Genomic DNA, 19869 nt, shown 5'->3' with positions numbered 1-19869 from the left:
TCCTGGTTCAGCGATCTAAAGAGTGACATGTAAGACGAACCTAATTTGAAGTATTGCTTGCCTAAGGAAGGGAAATATTTGCATGTTCTGTGCCACAGCCACGTGTGTTATTTTGATGAAGATGTTACTACAGATAAATCTATTTATGGAAGTCCTGTGCAGTAACCGTGATTGGGAAACTTATCTAAGGCAATTCTCCACGGAGCAGCATCTCTGATTTTTTTGGACAGATTCATTAAATTCTACCCACTGTTGTGAAACAGCCTAAACGCTGGTAGCATATGCTGTTGGGCTCCGTGATGGAGGCCTGCGGGTGAACAGGTAAATGTAACTTTCTCATCTTTGTCTTACAGCAGAGGCTTGGAGAAATGTTTTTACTTTCCCATCCCATCCCATCCCTTTGGGGAAAGAGAAAGAAATTATTTAAGACAGATTTTTTTTCCTATGGCAAAAAATTATTTGGAAAGACCTGTGAATTCACCTGGGAATCCACATGGGAAAACACAAAGGTGTTCCCATGCCCTCCTGCTTAACCTTGGAGGAGATCACCAAACCCACCGGCTTTCCAAGCACAACTGACTCCAGAACCCTGAAAACAGATTTTAAGTGAAGTAATGAATCCTCAATTTCCCATGCCTCAGTTTGGGAACCAATGGTCAAGCCAAAATTCATCCTTCCAGATAAGGCAGTTTCTCCCCCTGCCTCGCACAGCGTGTCTCTGACTGCAGCTCAGAAATACTCCAGAGGTGGTTTGGGTTTCCTCTGTTTGGTGCTTTTTGAGATGGGATGACTTAAAATCCTGTCTGCTGCTACTTTGGTGACCAAAAACGGGATTTTCCAGCCATTGGTTACTTACTCCTAGCTTCCCAAAGCGTCGCCACGTACGTATAACAGGGTTACATTGTTCAACATATGTTGAGTTGTTAATGCACAGGTGAATGTGCCTGTGACTGCAGTGTGCTGGCTGTACAGTGGAGGTCAGAACCCCTGGAACACATTTAAGCACATATGTGTCAGCACCTTGAAAGATTCCTTTTGGGTGGGGAATCATTTAGCCTTCGGTGAGATATTTTCTGGGTGGTGATGCAATGAACTTGATAAAAAAGCATGACCCGCCCCCAGCCTACTGCAGGAGAGACTCAAATGGGTCATGGAAGAGAGAGCAAGGGTCAATATTCGTTTTATCACCTAGATGTGTCGACAGTGGTCAAGCTGGTGAAGAAGGGATGGCCTAAGAGGGGTCAGCTTGCGGAGTGGAGAGCAATAGACTGCTAGGTAAAACCAGGTGGATAAAATGGGCAAGAGGGGACGGGGTAAGTGAACAGGCTTCATCAGGGTGGGAAGCCTGTAAAGGCACAAACAGACTAAATGAGCCCTGGATAGAGCGTCACGAGGCAGGGGGAGGGTGATGACTCTGCAGAGCACCCAGCGGTGCCTGTAGGAAGCGACGCATGGCACATCGGGCTAAGCCTGCAGCAAGGGTGGTTTCCTACCAAAAAGGAAGCAATGAAATAAGTCCAAGCAGAAGCGAGGGGTACTGGAAACGCAGAGGGAAGAGGAAGGAGAATGCTTCAGGTTGAGAGATGTGCTCCAGCTCTCCAGGGCTCCATCTGCCCTTGTAGTGGTGATGTACATGGAGGAAGGAATACCTTAGCGTGTTTGGGGAGCTAAGGCCAGGAAATGAAATCTCTGCTTGTTAAGCTGGAGACGGCTGCAAATGGAATCCGCAGCGGGGCAGGCTCCAAAGGAGCGGTGCCTCAGTTGCTTTGCTAGAAGATTTAATGGACTCAAGCGCTGGCAAGAGGGAAGAAGCAGGTCTCGTGGAGAAACTAGCAAACGTGTGTTGTTTCGGCCTCAGGACATGCTGTACGCGGGGATGTTCCATCAGCTCCCACACAGCTTTGCTCGTGGATGCTGTGCGGAAAGAGCTGTGTGCATTCTTGCTCGGCGAGGCTTGAAAAGGCAGTGGATTCGTTTGCATGTGTCGGGGAGGAAGGGGTTCTGCAAAGGGAAAGGCTGCCTTTGACGGCGGTGGTTATAGCTTGTTTTGTTTTCAGACAGTTGACTGTTGGTGTCACAGGTTGCACTGCTGGTGTGAAACTTCACTGACTGTTTTACCAGCTCAGATGAAAAACATACTTCCACGGGGCTTTTGTGTTCCTTATGTGCACTGATGAGGCACCTCCCAATCAAGATGATGTGAACCGATCTTCTAAACACCGAGAAGCAGCCATTACTCTGCATGCACTGCTTTGGCTGCTGGTTGCAAAATTCTGTCATTGTTACTGAGAGCCATTTGTGGGAGGGTCGAGCCACTCTCATGTTAGGGAATGGATTTCCAGAAAGAGTCTGCTGTAGTGGGAGAACTTTTCTGTTTGCGTATGGATAACAGCGATAGACTCCTATGAACTCCCTCACAGGCTCCAATTGCACAGTTAAGGATCCACATTTCATTTTGCTCCCTTCCTCTTCCTCCTTCAGAGCTATAATAGGATGTCCTCTCATATGCCCACCCATGTCTATAATAGAGCTTCTATACACAGGAGAGTTTGGGCTCCCCAGCATGTGTTGCCATCCTGGAAGATGTTAGCAAACAGTTTTGATGTGGTCAAAAAGCTTCTGTTCTTAACTGGGTGACAGCCCAAATCTCTGCTCTTCTGACAAGGGCAGTGCTTGCCCTGCGGATCCATGACGCTGGCCAGGAAAGCTGCGGACCCAACCTTGCAAGCATTCAAGCTTTTATTTTTCAGCTTCCCATACCCTCAGAAAGTAATGCTGCCAGGACCTTCTTGACAGAGCAGAGAGAAAGCACTGCCTAGTGCTTTTACCTCATAGGAATCGGGAATTCTGGAGCATAGAAAGGGATCAGTGTTTCCTTTTAAAATAAGCATTAGGCTCTGCTCTATGTCTGACAAAGTCATGGAAAGTAGCAGCCTAATGCAGAAAAAGTAAAAGCTGTTAGCATTAGTGTGTATTTGCCTTGTGTTCCTCTTGAAAAGCCTACAGTGATGGAAATGCCCTTGGTTCTTCATGGCAATCTTCTCTAGGGCTTCCCTGTTTTACTGCTGGAAAGCTTGCCTGAAACCTAAATTGGCCTTGGTGCAGCTGATGCTTGTTCTTCTTTTACATATTTGAAGAAGGCTCCTGTCATTTTGTCTGTCCTCTGTGCAGGTCTTGGGTCAGGTCTTCCAGAGTTGTACCTAAAGCCACCGGTAATCTTCTGCTAAGATGGTGAGAGCAAGAGCAGCAGTAAGATGCTTCTGTGCATATGAGGCCTTGAGTGCTAAATTGGTTTCCAAAATTACCGTTCCTTTCATTTTTTTTTTCAGGACACTCATCAATGGATGGGTCAGCTACATTTCAAACCCTCACGAGTTTGCTGAGGACATGGACTCGTTTAGGGCTCCTCTTGAAAGTGCCCTCATTCTCCAGGCTTGATCTCAACAGGCGAATTTGGTGCTACAGCCCCAGTTTAGTGACCATCAGTGAGGAGTAAAGGGCGGAGAGTTTGGAATGAGCATCCTCAGGGAAAGCAAATGGTCAGGCAGCTGTGGTGTTATCCAGCGTTAGCAGTAAGTCCTAGTCACAATCTTGACTTGTCCGTTGAAATGTGTTCTTGTTATTCCTCTTTTTGCTTCATTTTTGCTAAGATTGGTACACCAAAAAAGGTGTTTCAGTCTTCCAGTGAAAATCTGAGACATTTCCCATGTGTGTTTTCTCTGCCTGTCCTGCGAGTGACAGCCCCTGGAGTAGCCTGGGACTTCCCCTCATGGGTGACCCAGACTCCCCCACCTGCCTTGGTGGACAGACCTCCCTGTCCTTCAGGTTTCTCCTCTGATCCTCCGGGTCCTGCTTGGAAGCACAAAGTGGAGGAAATGCGGCGTGTCTTCCACTCAGCTATTACCAGAACCACTGATGTTCGAGACTGAATGCAGGTCTTGGGTGTTAGCATGGACCAGCTGCTGCGTTTATTGGGGCCATGGAACTAAATGGCCAGCCTGCTCCGTCTCATACCACAGTTCAAAAGACGACGAGAGAGATTCTGAGGTGTTGGTGGATACCTGACTGCCATCACCTTGATTACAGCCCCCCGAAAATGCAGATTAGACAGATAAACATTGGTGTTAGAAGTTTTCCTCGGGGTGTTTCTTGACCAGAGGCTACGATCGCATCCATCACATGCACAAAATTGTCTTGTGCTCTAGAGATTTTTAGCGTGCCCTTACTGTAATGTCTGGTACCTTGCTGGTAGTTGTTTACATGACATCTGTTTTTTATCTTTCTTGACCTCTCCCCCTGGGTAGCTGTGCAGGCTATGTCTCCTCAGTGCCATGTGCTACAGAAGGCAGGCAGGGAACCTGATGCTTGGGGTGGCAAGTGGGCAGCTCATGCCAGCCTCCCCTTCCCGTGGAAGGGAGTCTCCTCCACGCTCCCCAGCCACTTGTTTGTCTTTACCTGATGGGCTTTTCAGGAGCTGTAGAAAACTTTAGTGTATTCGGTTAGCAGAGCTTTTGACCATGGCCTTCATGCCCGGGTTTGATGGAGCATTTTTGGCCTCTGTAAAGGTTTGGAGACAATATTAATTTCCTGACTTTATCTCTTCTGGGAAGCCAATATTAAATGGGCAGTGCTGTGGGAGAGGCAGGAATTGTTTGCAGTAGCTTGCATTGCTGCTGAGTATATGTCTGAATCACGGTGTGCCTTTTTATGCTTGGGTATCATTCACTGCTGTAGACTAGAAGATAAGTGACAAATTTATGGAGAGCTGATGGCAAGCCATTGTCTGCCTGAGTGAAGGGAGGGTGTAGAGCCAGTGCTGTAATGGGAAACACTGCTTGGAGATGCTGCTGTCGGAGCTTGGAAGTACGCAGTTGAAGGGGTAAAGAGTTATGGCACAGGGAGATTGTGGTCTGCACGTTCACCCCAAGAATCCCCCACTGAACCTGTACACCTGTCAGCTCTCCCTAACCCTAACCAAGTTTGTCATCTGCAAACTTGCTGAGGGTGCACTCGATCCTACCGTCTATGTCATTGATGAAAATGTCATCTGGGGCAGCACTGGTCCCAGTACGGACCCTGAGGGACAGCACTCGTCTCCGGTCTCCATCTGGACATCGAGCCATTGACCACTACCCTCTGGATGCGACCATCCAACCAATTCCTTACCCACTGCACAGTCACCCATCATATCTGTATCTGCCAATTTAGACAGAAGGATGCTGTTGGAGATCATGTTGAAAGCTTTACAGAAGTCCAGATAGATGACATCCGTTGCTTTTCCCTTGTCCACTGATATAGTCACTTGATTTTAGAAGGCCACTAAGTTGTTCAGGCAGGACTTGTCCTTGCTGATGCCGTGCTGGCTACCTCAGATCACCTCCCTGTCCACCATGTGCTTTAGCCTAGCTTCTAGGAGGATCTGTTCCATGATCTTCCCAGGCACAGAGGTGAGGCTGACAGGTTGGTAGTTCTCCAGGTCCTCCTTTCTACCCTTTTTCAAGATGGGCACAATGTTCAAAGTTCAGGACTTTACCTGGCTGCCATGGCTTTTCATATATCATGGAGGGTGGCTTGGCAACTGTATCAGCCAGTTCCCTCAGGGCTCTGGGATGCATCTCATCAGGTCCCGTAGACTTCTGTATATCCAGGTTCCTCAGGTAGTCATGAACCTGATCTTCCCTTACAGCAGGAGGGGCTTTACCCCCCGGTCTTCATCCTGTGGTCCATCAACTCAGGAGAGGTGAGGAGAGAGGTTACCAGTGAAGTCTGAGGCAAAAAATGTTGCTGAGTACCTCAGTCTTCTCCTCTGTTGATACTAGGCCACCATTCTTGTTCATTGGGTGGATACGCTTTCTTTAACCTTCCTTTTCTGGTTGACGTACCTGTAGAAGCCCTTCTTGTTATTCTTTGCATCCCTTGCCAAATTCAGCTCCAGCTGCGCCTTGGACCTCCTGACCCCATCCCTACACAACCAGGCAGCACCCCTACACACTCTCCAGGATGCCTGTCCCCGCTTCCTCTGCCTGTGCAGTTCCCTCTTGCTCTTTAGTTTGACCAGTGTGTCTCAGCTCAGCCATGCGATTCTTCCCTTTCTTGCCTGATTTCCTACACCTGGGAACTGAGAGCTCTTGCGCTGTATGGAACGCATCCTTAAAGATCTGCCAGGTCTCCTGTTCCCTTGTCCCTGAGGAGCGTTTCCCAGGGGGTCCTGCTGACTAACTCCTTGAAGAGCTGGAAGTTTGCTTTCCTAAAATTTAGGGTCCTGATTATATTCCTTGCTTTTCCCATATCCCCCAGGAATATGAACTCCGCTGGTGCGCGATCACTGCAGCCCAGGCTGTCTCCAATCTTGACGTCACTTGCATTGGTGACCATCAGGTCTAGTATTGCATCCCCTCAGGTAGGGCTGTCTATTACCTGGCTCAAGAAGTTATCCTCAATGCATTCTAGGAATCTCCTGGATTGCCTACAGCTCACCATGCTGCTTTTCCAGCAGATGTCAGGGTGGTTGAAGTCCCCCAGTAGGACGAGAGCCTGTGAGCACGGAGCCTCCTGGAGCTGGAGGAAAAAGGCTTGGTCAATAGGCTCCCCTTGATCAGGCGGCCTGTGGTAAACACCAGCCACAAGGTTTCCTTTGTTGCCTCTGTCTCTGGTTCTTACCCATAAGCTTTCCACCTGCTCATCGTTATTCTTCAGGGACAGCTCTTTACACTATACCGATTTCTTGATGCAGAGAGCAACGCCCCCGCCCCTCCTTCATCACCCGTCCCTTCTGAACAGCCCATAGCCATCGATAGCCACATTCCAGTCACGGGATTCGTCCCACCAAGTTTCCATAATGGCAGTCAGGTCATGGCTTTCTAGCAGCCCGGTAGTTTCCAGCTCCTCCTCTTTGTTTCCCATGTTGTGTGCGTTTGTGTAGAGGCATTTCATCCGGGCTGTTGGCCGTGCCGCCTTCTTAGTGGAACACCCCTTGTTTCCCTTGAGCTGTTTCTTGGAAGTTTCCCTGTTGGCTCCTACTACCTAGGACCTGAGGGGATAGCAGGGAGATGTGCCAGGGGAGGGTGGGTTAGGTTGGATATTAGGAAAAGGTTCTTCACCCAGAGGGCGGTGGAGCCCTGGAACAGGCTCCTCGGGGAGGCATCACGGCACCAAGCCTGATGCTATTCCAGAAGCCCTTGGACAAGGCCCTCAGAGACACGGTGTGAATTTGGGGTGTCCTGTGCAGGGACAGGGGCTGGGCTCGGTGGTCCTTGTGGGTCCCTCCCAGCTCAGGACGTTCTATGAGTCTATGATTCTATGTCAGGAGCTCCCAGCTCACTTCGACTGTGTTGCAGTGTCCCCAGCACGCCTCTGGCCAACAGGCTGAGGGCTCGTACTGGCAGCCCATCCCTCTAACCATTGTGTATCATCCCACAGCTTGTCACAGGGAAGCCTGATATGTTTGCCCTCCCGTTTTGCCTCTCGTTTAAAGCCCTGTTTTGCCCCACCTTTCTTAATTTCTCCCTTTCTTTAGTTTGGGTTTTTTTTTTCCTTGCTGCAGCCGAGCATCTTGCACATGATCTATCTGCCCCATTTCCCAAGCCTTGCTGTATATGGATCATCCCAAAGCCCAGATTTCCAGTAAGACAGCCCAGTTACCCCTGAGAGCTGCTGTAATGCACTTAAAAAGCGCTTGAGAGGGACAGGCGCACACCCTGACATTTTGTCCCACCTTTCTTAATTTCTCCCTTTCCTTAGTTTGCGGTTGGTTCCCCCCCCGCCCCTTCTCCATCCGTGGTCTCGCAACTCCGCTCACACGCGGATTTTAGGGCTGCGATGTGAAATATTGTTTCTCCCGGCAGCGGATGAGCTATTTCTCTTCGGCTGCCCCTGAAGCAACGGTTATTTCGAGGGAAAATAGTAACAGTAACTGTAATATTAATAAATTTGATTGCGTTTCTTTATTCCGTTGCTCGAACTGGTGCTTTTGCCGGCCAGTTCGGACAGCGGAGGGAAGGGGCGGGCGCAGACGCGATTGGCTGGGCTTGGCCTGAGTGACGGCGGCGGCCCCGCCTCCCGCGGCGGCGGCGGCGGCGGCCCCGCGCACCGCTCCGCTCCGCTCCGCAGCTCGGCCCGCACCGCACCGCTCCGCTCCGCTCCGCCATGGGCCGCGGGGCCGCCCCGCTCCGCCGCCTGCTGCTATCGCTGCTCCTCCTGCCCGCCGCGGGGGCGGGCGGGCGGGCAGCCGCCGTGCGGGTGGAGGAACCAGAGCCGGCGGGGGAGCCGACGGAGTACCGCGACCCTTGCAAAGCCGGTAGGGGAGCGGGCGCGCTGGCTGCAACTCCGGGAGAAGTTTGCAAGCCCGGCGGTGGCGGGGACAGGTGTCCCTGCGGAGCGCTCCTCGGCGCCCCCGCGCCGCCCGGGACCGCGCCGGGGGACCGGCTCCGGGCTCCGCTGGCCTCGGCGGGACCCCCCAGCCGGGAGCCGCCTCGGCATCCCACCGCCCCCCCCCCCCCCCCCCCCCCCAAAGGCCCCGCCGGCCCCCGCCGCTGCTCCCGGTCTCGCCGGTGCGGGGCGGCGCGGCGGGGAGGGTCTGGTTGCCCCCCCCCCAGCCTGCGCCCCCGCTGCCCCCGTTACCTGCGGGCTGAGCCCCGGGGAGGAGCCTACGCCTGGGGGGTTAAAAAAAGAATATCCCCCCCCGCTCCCCCCATCCCTCCACTCCCCCACCTGTTACCGCCCTCCCACCCGCATCCCCTCCGCAAAGCCAGGGAAGTGCCCAGCGGTGCTTTGCATCTTGCTGCTGGGGTGTGCCCCCTACCCCTCATATAAGCATTTTCTGTGCCTTTTTGCAGCCTGTTGGCTGCTCTTTCAACTTGTCGCGGGCTCTGTCCGGCCCGCAGCGGCGGAGCGGGCCCGGGGACGGGATCCCCCGCCGGCGGCGGCGAGCCCTGGTGCGGGGGCTCCCCCGGGGCCCCCAGCGGGCCGGGAGCCGGTGCGACCCGCCCCGGGCACCGGCCCGGCCTCCCGGTGGATCCAGAGACTTTCTAGCTGTCTGTGTGCAAGTTACCGCATTCTTTCCGGGAAGCCTCCAGCTGCTTCCTCCATCCCTTCTTCAGAGTTTTCCGTTCCCATGTTAGGCAGCACTCGGTCGTTTCTGAGCTCCTTCTAAGCCTTTTTAACCGTTCGGTTTCACCAAGAGCTCTGTCATCCCGAATATCTGAATTCGAAGGGAGTATGACTCCAGGTTTTCTCGTTGGAAGACTGGGCAGTACCCTTGATGTGGCTGTTACTCCCTTTGGTTCTAGCTCTTGGTGACCACCGTGGTCTTGTGAATTGCTTCTCTGCTGGGGAGCTGGCCATCGATACCTTGTCAGTCTTGTGCCATTTATAGGTAACTTTGTGCAAACTCCTATCTTCTTAACATTGTAGGAATCGAAAAAAAGGAAGGAGTTTCTTTGTGTGGTGTTCTTGGTCTTTTGAGTTGGGGCTTTGCCCCCTGAATGGTTTCTTAGCTGCTCCTCAGTGTCCTGTGGTGATAGCTTTCCTTGTTATCAGCTCTCTCCTGACTGCTCTTAGGGGACTTGTAGCTAGATCAGCTCACGTAGACGAGCTCTGTCAAGGCAGCGTCTATCAGAGCCCCGCTGTCTTGTATAGCAAGTTGTTTAGCTGGCCCTGCACGCAGGCTGCGTTGTGAATGGTGGATTTTATTCCAAAATTCAGCTCAGTCCTCTTTGCTCCACAGAGGTTTTTTTTTTTTTGCACAAAGCATTCTTTTGATCAGTAAGTCATTGGTGATCTGATATATGGTTTGGTGGCGTTTTTAAAATTGTTTTTAATCAGTATGGGACCCAGCCCACGCAAGCATGCCTTACTGTATTTGCGTCTGCTTCTAAATGATAATGAATTCGTCTCTCTTTCCAGTGAAACTAGGTCTTAGTGGTATGGCTCTGGTTCAGACCTGGAAAGCTGCAGGTGCAGTGCTTTGGCCTTCCCAGCTGAAAACGTATTATCCTTGCTTGGACAGAAATATGCCATCGTCTCCAGTGTGCCACACTTGCACTTGGGACTCTTGGGTGTTACTGTCAGGTCAAGTACACAGAGGATGAGGAATGCTCCTTTAAGGGCTGCATAGAGAGCATTTACTTTAATTGATTTACCTACATCAGACAGGGAACCTGTGGCAGAAAAGGAAAAAAAAGAATCGATTTCCCAACTTGTCATTTACCTGCCTTTGCTGTAAGACCCTTTCTTTTTCCTGCAGCCCCCACCATTTTCTAGGCTCTCTAGCTCTCACTTCTTCATGAATGCGGAGAAAAGCCTGGACTACAAATGGCAGCCTCCCTTCGTTGTACATACTCACCTCCTCTCCTCGTAGGCAAAAAAAACTAATGTGTGTTTTTCCTGTCAAATCCATTCAGTCAGGATCAATTGCAGAAATGATCTTTATATTCTGACTTGTCAGAGTTTGCCTCTAATACTTTTCCAATGTCTTCTTTCCAATAGAGAGGAAGGAGAGCACAAGACCGCTGGAGGTCACACAGTCGTCCCCTGGAGCCCAGGGCCGGGCTGGTGTTTCTGACCGTGCTGGCCACGCACCTGTCTGTGGTGGCTGCTCGGCAGCCTTGCCCGGCGTTGCCTTGGCTTTCCTGTTGTCTGCCTCAGGCTCCAGTACTGCAGTTTAAGTCTGCTTTTTCCCCCCAGTCCGCGTGGGTGTGGAAGACAGTACGGTGCACTCTGTTTTGCTGCAGCTCTTTTCACCGGTGAGCACTGTTACCGGCTTTCTCGGGTTTCAGCCGTCTTTTCTATGGACGATATGACTCAGACTCTTTCAGTCTGTCCTGACTGTGCTTTCTGGCTCTCTGATCCAGTTTCTCTCCACGTGGGCTGTATCATCTTGAAGCGCAGAGCACTTGGGCTACAAGACATGCCTCACATGCCGTGTACTTATCTCTGTGCACTGAATCGCTCTAGTTTTTAAAGCCAGCCCCAAAATAGAGCAAGACTTTTACCACATGGACCTGTGTTAGACCCTGCCTCTCCTCCTCCCCCTGCCTTGCATTGGCAGCCTTCTTCCTCTTCCAGTGCTAGACCATTAGTAGAGCTAAGCAGGTGTTCACTGCTGAGAACACCACCCCAAAGGGTCAGTCCAGCCAAGGATAATGAGCGAAGAGATCTGTTTCTGTAAGTGAGACAAGGTGAAGACACCTGTAACGGAATTGCCCCTCTGAGATGGGCTATGTCAGGGCTGTTGTCTAATGCATATATAGGCAGTCTGTCGTGCTCTCTTCCTGATGTGCTATAGCAGTGACAAGTTGTCCTAACTTCCTTGGGCCTGAGCTTAGGCACTGATGGGATGGTCTCAATATCTGTGTAGAAGCGTGGCTGGTGAGAGAGCAGTGCTTGCAGACCTACTGTGGAAAGCTCAGGTGCCTGGTATGTTTTGCAAGGGAAGGTTTCTGACGGTCTGTGGAAACAGAGCTGGCACCGTGCGACTTGCAGTGATGTTTCTGTTGCTGCTGTAGGCACGGGCTCCTGTGCGCGGGCTCCTGTGCACGGTCTTGTGGCTGCAGATTGTATGCAGGCTCTCAGCCCATTGCGAACACAAACTGCTGCTCCACGTACATGTTTTCCAAAGCTGTTAAAACTATAGTGCTTTACTTCTTTTTTTTTGCTGCAGGCTAATGGCTGTGATCCAGAGGCCGTGATGGATTTAGATCTGGCAGGTTATGAAATGAAAGCTTGCCAATTCCTCACCCTTGCAGCTCATGCCCTGAGGTTGAGCGCAGACTGTCAATGGTTGATCTGCTAGACTGGGAGTGAAAAGCCTGGCACATGATTCTATGACATGCTCCTCTCTGTTGGAGTAGTTAAGGGTGAAATAATCTCCAGCAGCAAGGCAGGACGGACAATGCTCCTAAATCACTGCAACTACTGAGCTGCTGGTACAAGTATGTGTCTAGTTACCAGGGCTCTGCTGATGGGCCATAATGAGCCTGCTGCTCAACCTCTTAACTCCAGCTGTCCAGGATTTCCTTTTCTTAATCTGTGGCTGCTTTCCTGCCTTTTTGACAGGGTAGAAAGAGAGGGAAAGATGCCTGAATGGCTGCTAAAGGGGCCGTTGAGGCAGGGCTGCACTGTCGGTTTGGGTTGCCAGGAGAGGTGACAGTGCTGACTCTGCTGAGTGGGTTTTGCTGAGTGTTGCAGCAGGTCACTGGAGCTTGTCAAAGGGAACAGTGCAAAGGATCCTGCCCTGATCTGCTCCGTTATAGGCGGAAAAATGTCGTAAGCCTGGCATGTGCTTGGATAGATCTGCTGATTAGAGGGTCCAGCTTAAGATACCTGGGCTAGGGTGCAGGCTGCCTGACAGCCAGGCAGCGGGAGGAACTATGGATGCCTGCTAAACAAAACAAGCGCATCCTTCTGGGGCTCCTCAGGCAAACTGGAACCAAAGGAATTAAATAGGCTGTAATTTGTTCTGGTAGTTATTTTGGTGCAAGCTTATATGAACTTTAATTTAGGATGAAAAGCAGAATCTCTGAGGTTCAAAGTGACCTCTGGAGATGGTATACTCCAACTTAAGTCAGCAAGGGGAGGTGGGAGACATAAATAGGAAGGAAAGCTGGGCACTGAATAATTTGTCCCCTGGATATTTACAGGGTTGATGACCCATTCCCTCCAGTAGTAAGCCTATGATGAGGCTCTTTTCCACTTGCCAAATCAGCAGGTGAGGAGAAAAAGCTGCGGTTTGGTCTCAGCATCTTGGTTCCTGGGTCGTTTGGCTCTTAGTATGGTGCCTCCTGCCCTTTGTGAGCTGGTGGTGCAGTTGCTTGGCACTTCCCTCAGTGGCTCGTCTTTGAGGGTGGGGTCCTTTGGGGGTGCCTGTGTTGGAGTCCCCTGTTTCTTGACGCAGTACTGTCTGTTCTGGCCAGGCAGTTTATGCTCGTGTGACATGTCCTGCCTATAGGCTGACCAAGTCCAGACATGGGCCAACCTCCGAGTCTTGACTCCCAGACCAAACAGGCAACGCAGCGTTTCTCTGCAGATGACTGCGACAGGAGGCAGGCAGCCCTGCTGCCAGCCTAGCCCTGTGCTCCTGAACCAGATGCCAGAAGTGTCAGGGCTCCTGCTGCCTGTGCGTGCCTCAAGTACCCTTCGGGACGGTTTGCATTGCTGAGGAGAGCCGGACTGAGGGGGAATTGCCTATAGGCACAAATGAGCCTTGCAAGCAAGTTCAGTTTCCTTCCATGAGACTTTGATCAGAGAGGCGGTTTTTGCTCTGGGCTGCTGCTTGCAGAGCTCCTGCGCAGGCAGACCTGGCGTGAGGGGGCTGTGAAATGGAAGCAGGTCTCTGGCAGGGAGATGGCGCCGGCAAAGTGATTTAGTCCTGAGGGATTTTGCAGAGTGCTGGGGATGTGAGCTCAGAAGGGGAAGAACTGAGTCAAGGGGTGTGAGGGCGCAGGCCCTGTTAGGGAGCTTAGCAGTAGTCCCATCTCCCGTTTCTTTATCACTAGAAGAGTTGTTAGAGAAGCGGTTTGGCGACGGTAGAACAGCTTTTCCTGCTGAGCCATTGGTCCTTCAAGGGCAGATGCAGTTTGTCCAGTTGCAAGGTACTGCTGTGCATCCCTGTTTCTGTTCCACCTGCTGATTTGATCCACCAGCTTCTAAAAGCCCCACACCAGAGGCCCCACACCCTGAGCGCTGTCCTGAGAGAAGCTCTCGCAGAGATACATAACTTGTGCTTTGCTGTCATTCGTTCCTTCTAGCTCTCTCTTCGTATAGGCACAGCACTTTTTGTTCTGAAGGCAGCAAATTTTGTTTGGGTTGCGGTGCAAACATCTGAAGTCACATGCAGACGTTTCTGCAGGAAGCTGAGGAATTTGCTGTTAGGAACTGAAAGCCTTGGGGGTGGGGGTGATCAAATGAGAAGGGGAAGACAGGATCAGTAAAGTCCAGGTCGCTTGAGTATTGCTTGGATTTTGAGTGGGATGCAGATGCTGCTTTCTTTGTTGGATGCACAGATCCATTGTGTTACTTGTGGAGGAAGAAGAAAGCTCTCACAAGCAATCATTCCCCTTATATTTTTTCTCTGGTAGGTTGCAGGAAGGGTTAAATGCTGTAGGAGGAAGTTGATTGAACCTTTTTGGGTGGTCTGGGAAAGAATGAGGGAACAGGCTGTTCAGTCTTTAATTTACCTGGTTTGGGGAGGTGACAGCAGTTACAGAATGGAAAACAGGTGGGTGACGACTACTGGAGATACTCCGTCTTTATATGCGTTCAGTGATGCAGCTGTTTGCCGTTGGGGAGGCTGTATTTTGCAGTGAGGTAGAGCTGCAACAGAAGTTGTCTCCTCAAAGGGAAGGTTTAAGGTGACTTTTATTATAATCCTAGCTAAGCACAAGCTAATGGCTGTGGCTTAAAGAAAAAAATAACCACTAACCATTTTCTTGCAGCTTGAGATTCCCAGGTACAGAAGCCATTGGCCTGGGGAATTTGAGAAAAAACCTTTATGATCACTGGGCAAAGGAGCACTTGAGATCTGGGTCTGAAGTCCTTCCAGTGTTAGCTGCCTAGCTGGGATCTGACAAAAGCGTGCTTGATCTTTGACACTTCTTGGGGTGTGTTGGATCTGCTTGTCCTGTGTGAGATGTAACACTCTGTGCTATACCTATGCCTTGGGATTTAGCAATGGACAAGACAAGGGATGGTCGGACTTGGGGAAGGGGCACATTTATTTTGTTAAAGAAGGATGGTGGGGTGGGGAAGAGGTGTTTGGAGTTGTCAGGGATACTTCTCCACAAAGACCTTGTAGAGCTTTTATTGAACTTTGTAGTCTGGGTGCAGCTCACAGCTGTTTGCCCTTGACCACAGCCTGCGCAGGTTTGATCAATGAAGACTGGCTTCCTCAGGTGTTCTGTGGCATAAGATTAGTAAGTCACAGAGCATCAGCCAAAGGCATTTAGAAACTGTGCCGCAAGTCTTCCAGGCTTCAAAAGTCCACAAAGCCAAAGATTTTGGTTTGAGGCACTTTCCGTTTCTGTAGTTCTAGTCTACCTTTGCAGTAATGCTTGGAGGCTTTTTTTCTCCTGCTGTCCTCATCTCCCGTGTAGTGTATCTACGCCTTGCTGGAGGGCTAACCCAAGAACTAGCTGCATTTAACTGGTAAGCCACCTCTTTCTCACTGCTAAAACTGTGCTAAAAAGGCTGTGGCTGTGGGGTACCCTGTCTCCTCTCCCACCCTAGCAGTAACTCATGCTGTTCTCCCCGTGCTCTGTAGGTTCTTCCATCCTCACTCACCTGAACAGCAGCCCTGCGCTGTGGTGTGCATTTACCTGCTGCGTAGCGTGTGATGAACCAGTTCTGTGCAACGGGCCATTTGCTGTAGCAGATGGGTTGATGTGCTGAACTCCCCTTGCCCTCGAGAAACCAGAGGGAAATGGTGTGGCCGCCTTCCGTGAATCAGAGTCCGGAGCTGTCTGTGCCGGGACAGGGGAGAACACTGACCTGCTGAGGAGGTCTGTCTGCTCTTTTTGGAGACAGGCAACCTTGGAAGGAAGGGGGCACCTCTGACACTGAATGACCTGGTTGTCCTTAATCACAAGTGGTGCAGGTACAAACCTACAACAAAACAGCTTTCAACTAGTGCTGAGATGTGCTTTCACTGCTCAGAAAGGATGGATGACTGAGTAGAAACTGGCTGTTGTTTTGATTCAGGTACTACGTCTTCTGCTTTCCCCCCCTTCCCCACTTTGCCGTAGCTGAGCTCCCAGAAATGTTGATCTCCAATGATGTTCAGGTCCACTCTAGCAGTTCCCTGTCAGTAGAAACAGCTTAAATGTGCAAGGAAGCCTGTGAGTAAAGAACTCTCAATGATCGATTACTCTTTCTTGGCCAGTTTGTGTCAGCCCAGCGTGGAATGGAGAGAAATGTTTAACTTCATGTTGAGAAGGAAGCCCGTGCGAAACCCCAGCCACTGGTAAATCACCCTCTGGTTCGACTGATACAAATTGTCCGACACCCGCAGCTGCTGCTGGTCTGTGAATTGGCTCAGCTTTAGATCAGAACGGAAGTTCACGTCCTCTCAAGTCACTTTGTATTCGTGCAAATATCAGCACCAAAGCAAAACGCATCTATTTAACCTCCCCATCCACAAACCTTAAAGCTATTTGCAGAGCAAACTGTACCACCATGTTACAAGACACAAGTTCAAGTGTGCTGAGTGTTTGATCTCTTCCTGTTGAGAGTTAGTGTTGCAGTACGGTTGGGTCCCTTTGTTGGGTTATTAGAAGCTGGTAGATACAGTCCTGGAGGATGCTGAGACTTGCCTTTTTCCAGTCTTGGTGTCATGGCTGTGGGTGTCACCCACCTCCTACGCCTCATCAGTGCCACTTTGAACTTAGATAGCATTGCCTGCAAATAGCACTGCCTAATCAGCAGCATCTTCATTTGCTCTGAACTTTGGCAAAATTAGCTGTTTTGGTTGGTATTTTGTGCACTGAATTTCAGATGAGACCTGCTGGGTGGTGTTCATTCATTTCTGCGAGCAGAATTTGGAGGAGAGAGATGTATTTACCAGCTGTGCCCCGCCCCCCTCTACTACTGGCTGTCCCTGGCGGAAGGGCCCTGCTCCAGGGGCAGGTATCCGTTGTGGGAGTCGAGGACTGTCCGCACTGGGTGTGTATTGACAGGATGCTGTGTGATGAAGGTATTGGTTTTGCCAGTTCCCCAGATATAAAAACACTTAGATATGCTGGACTTGCAAAGTCAAAACTCCCTCTTGCAGAAATGCCAGCATTAGGTCTGCTTTGGAGCTTGCAATGTAGCTCCTTGGGCACCGAGGTAGACTTGAATAACGTGGTCTGTCTCGAACAGCTGTCCCGGGCAGCGTGTCTGCCCTGAGACTGCATCAAATAGGGGTAACAAAGGGGGCTTTTGGGCTGCATTGTCCGTGTCTCCGTTGCAGAAGTTGAGGAGTGGGTGGCAAATGAGGCAGCCGCTGCAAGGGAAGCTTGCATAGCTACACGGCAGAGGTGTCTGAGCTGTACTGGAGTCAGGAGGCCCCAGACAGAGAAAAAGCAGTTGATAAATGATCCTGGCAGGCAGTGGGGGAACCTCATATAGTTACCTACGAGTTAGGTGGCTTTGAAAAGTTTGGAAGTCATGTACCTGCATTTCCCTTACTGAGTATCTTGGGCCGAAGTAAGGCTATTCCTTGGGTGGCCTATTATTAGTAGCTCAAGCTAGATGTGGACAGGGGAGTGATAAGACAGCAAGGGTCTGCACTTCTTTTATGGAGCCTGTCAGTCGAGCTCCAGACAGAAGAAACCGCAGTTCAACGTTACATGCACCTGGCTTGGGATGAGCGTGATACTCCAGAGGTCTAGTTCAGCCTTGTGTGGCCCTCAGAGCTTGTACCCCGCCATTGCACAGACATTCCTCTGTTGGTTTGTCTGCTGTCTGTGCATTCCCAACAAGAGTAAGGCACAGGCCTTTACCTAGAAGTGAGTTTTGAGAAGTTTTGGCTGCTGGGCTAAGAGCTTTCTTAGTTGTTTGCACAGTGTGACCTTTTGTGCGGGCTGTTTCTTTGTGGTCCCGCTGCAGTTACTCAGAGACTTACAGACCAGTTTGTTTTGTCCCTGCTGGCACCACTGACCTGTGCAAGCGGAGATGCTCCGATTCTTGGTGTCAACCCTTTGGGGGGGCTTGGGTGGCCTGTCGGGCTGTTTTTACAGCGGAGAGAAGCCCGTTATTTGCTGTGCTGTTGATGTTGGAAGTGTGTTTTGCTCTGAGTTGCAGCTGGCCCGTGTACCAAGCTGCTCATGTGTGGTGTGGTTGACTGCTGCCTGGATTTAATCTCTAACCTTTGATTGTTCTTGAAAGCATGTTCTAGGGATTGCATTCCCACCCACACTGCTCCTGTGACCCCTTCCATTTCCTGGGTGTCTAAGTACAGCACAGAAAAGATTCATTAACCTGGCAAGTAACCTCTTTTTATGGGGGAAGTGATTTTCTGTCACGCTCTGTTAGATCCTATTGATTTCTGGTTTTCCCCTCTTTGGCCTCTTCTGCCATATATTCTCTTCTTTGTCATGCTTCAGTAAGAAGGTGATATGTGATACGCTGGGTTTTTTTGGTTGGTTTTTTTTCCTGTTTCCTGGGCGGGGAGTGGGATATCCTAAGGCCATTGCTCGAGTGCCCAAGTCTGCCTTTTCTTGGAAAGCTTTGTTGTCAAGGAAGAGTGCTGGTTAGTAATGGGATGTTGACATGAGGAGTAAAACTTCCTGGCTGCCCTCTTTTTTTGTCTGGACGTTGAGAGGAGCATTTTCTGTTCTTTTTGCCCTCCTTGCCCATCGTGCAATCCCTCATCTCCTGGCAGAGGTGAGCCTGCCTTGGTGTTTGCAAGCACGTGCGAAATGGAGAGCCTCAAGCTATCAAGTGTGGCAGCTCCTCTGTCCTCCTGGGCGGTGCTGGCAGCTGGATCCTGATGCTTTTGCTGTGCCGGTGTATTTCGTAGCTAGACCTCTGCTTGGTGTGGAGTGGAAGGAGCTGCCAGGTTTGGACTGTCCCACTGGCTCGTCATTACAGAATTAGATTTTGGCAAGTGGGAGGGGAACAGGCATGTCCTTGGAGCTGGGGGGGGCGTGGGGGTGTCCCCTGTTTCAGGAGGAATAGGACATTCTGTGCAGAATTCTACACAGGGCATGGGGAAAGTGTTTTCTTCCCTACAAGTTCCCTTCCTCCTGTGCACATCTGTGTATGCCTCCCTCTGGACAGTCATCTTTATGCTAATGCAGCTATTGCACAGACAAAATATTACAAAGGTAAATACTAAACGCATGCTTTCTGGACAGGATACCTCAGTTTTGAGAAGGCTGTTGCTGTTTACTAGTGTATTTTATTTTTATACAGAGCCTTTCTGTGATTCAAGGCAGATATTTCACTAGTTGGAGAAACACTTTTCCTTCTGAAAGTACACTTTCAGCTTGTGTATTAATTTATCGGCTTTCATGGTTCTTGCTAAATTCCTCTTCTTTATGTATGAATATTTTAAGGCAGTCCTGTGTAGAAGTATTGCAATTGAAGCATCAAAGACTTAAAATCTAAGGGAGCACTGTTGTTTATTTTAGACTTTTGTATTGTTACAAGAAGCTGTACTCTAAAGAAATGGTTGACCTTTGCACTACCTGTCCTATGGCTGCTCAGGTTCAGCTGATCAGAATGAGGAGCTCTGTCCAAGGGGAGAAATAAAGCTTGCTGTGGCAAGGTTTGTCATCCAGGTTGTCCTAAAGGGAGGTGCGTGAAGAACGGAGCCTGTTAGTTTACAAATATTAGGCTGCACTTTCCCTAAAATAAGCAATGAAACCCTGAGGGGTCAGTGAAGGGGCACGAGCTCCGACTGCAGACCAAGCAGCCTGACCCACAGTGAGACAGAATGGAGAGCTGTGCTCCTAGCCACAGCAAAGCGGAGCCTGGCTGTTTGGGCCAGGCTGTTTGAAGGCTTGCTTTCGTGGCTCAGTACATTATGTAGGAGAAGGGAGAAGAGCTAATGGGAAGTGTTTCTAGGGAGAGAGGGTGGTACTTTGGTGAGTGGGATATACCAGGAAGCCCCTGAGGACCTTACTGGATCATAACCTTCACTTTTAGTTGTGAGTGGATGCGGGGAAACAAACCAACAAGTTCAAGTGACTTAAGGTGCATTTGATTCAGCATTTAAAGTTGTTTCCCTCATTGCTTTCAAGGCTTTGCATTTCAGTTTCTATGTTTTTTCTTTTTATTAAGAAGTTTCCTCATGTCCTTCATTAACCCCAAAGACTCCTAACACACCTTGAAAGGGGGAGCAGTAATCTGTACATGTTAATACAACTTGGAGCAGAGATGTTGGAACGTCTC

General features: G+C 50.4%; 1 protein-coding gene across 13 annotated transcripts in view; it reads left to right on the top strand.

The window, feature by feature from the left end:
- Nucleotides 1-8063: 8063 nt before the first annotated feature.
- Nucleotides 8064-19869, top strand: part of TLL2 (tolloid like 2) — a 106340-nt gene continuing 94534 nt past the window's right edge. For all 13 annotated transcript variants that reach the window (XM_075107774.1, XM_075107772.1, XM_075107765.1 and 10 more), the window contains exon 1: nt 8064-8296. In XM_075107774.1, coding sequence (XP_074963875.1) covers nt 8146-8296 — 151 coding nt within the window. In that variant the 5' untranslated portion in view covers nt 8064-8145. The remainder of the gene's footprint in view (nt 8297-19869) is intronic.

This window comes from Phalacrocorax aristotelis, chromosome 12, assembly GCF_949628215.1.
Source record: "Phalacrocorax aristotelis chromosome 12, bGulAri2.1, whole genome shotgun sequence".
NCBI lineage: Eukaryota > Metazoa > Chordata > Aves > Suliformes > Phalacrocoracidae > Phalacrocorax > Phalacrocorax aristotelis.
The sequence above is the reverse complement of the archived record's forward strand: the minus strand, read 5'-3'. Positions and strand labels throughout refer to the sequence as shown.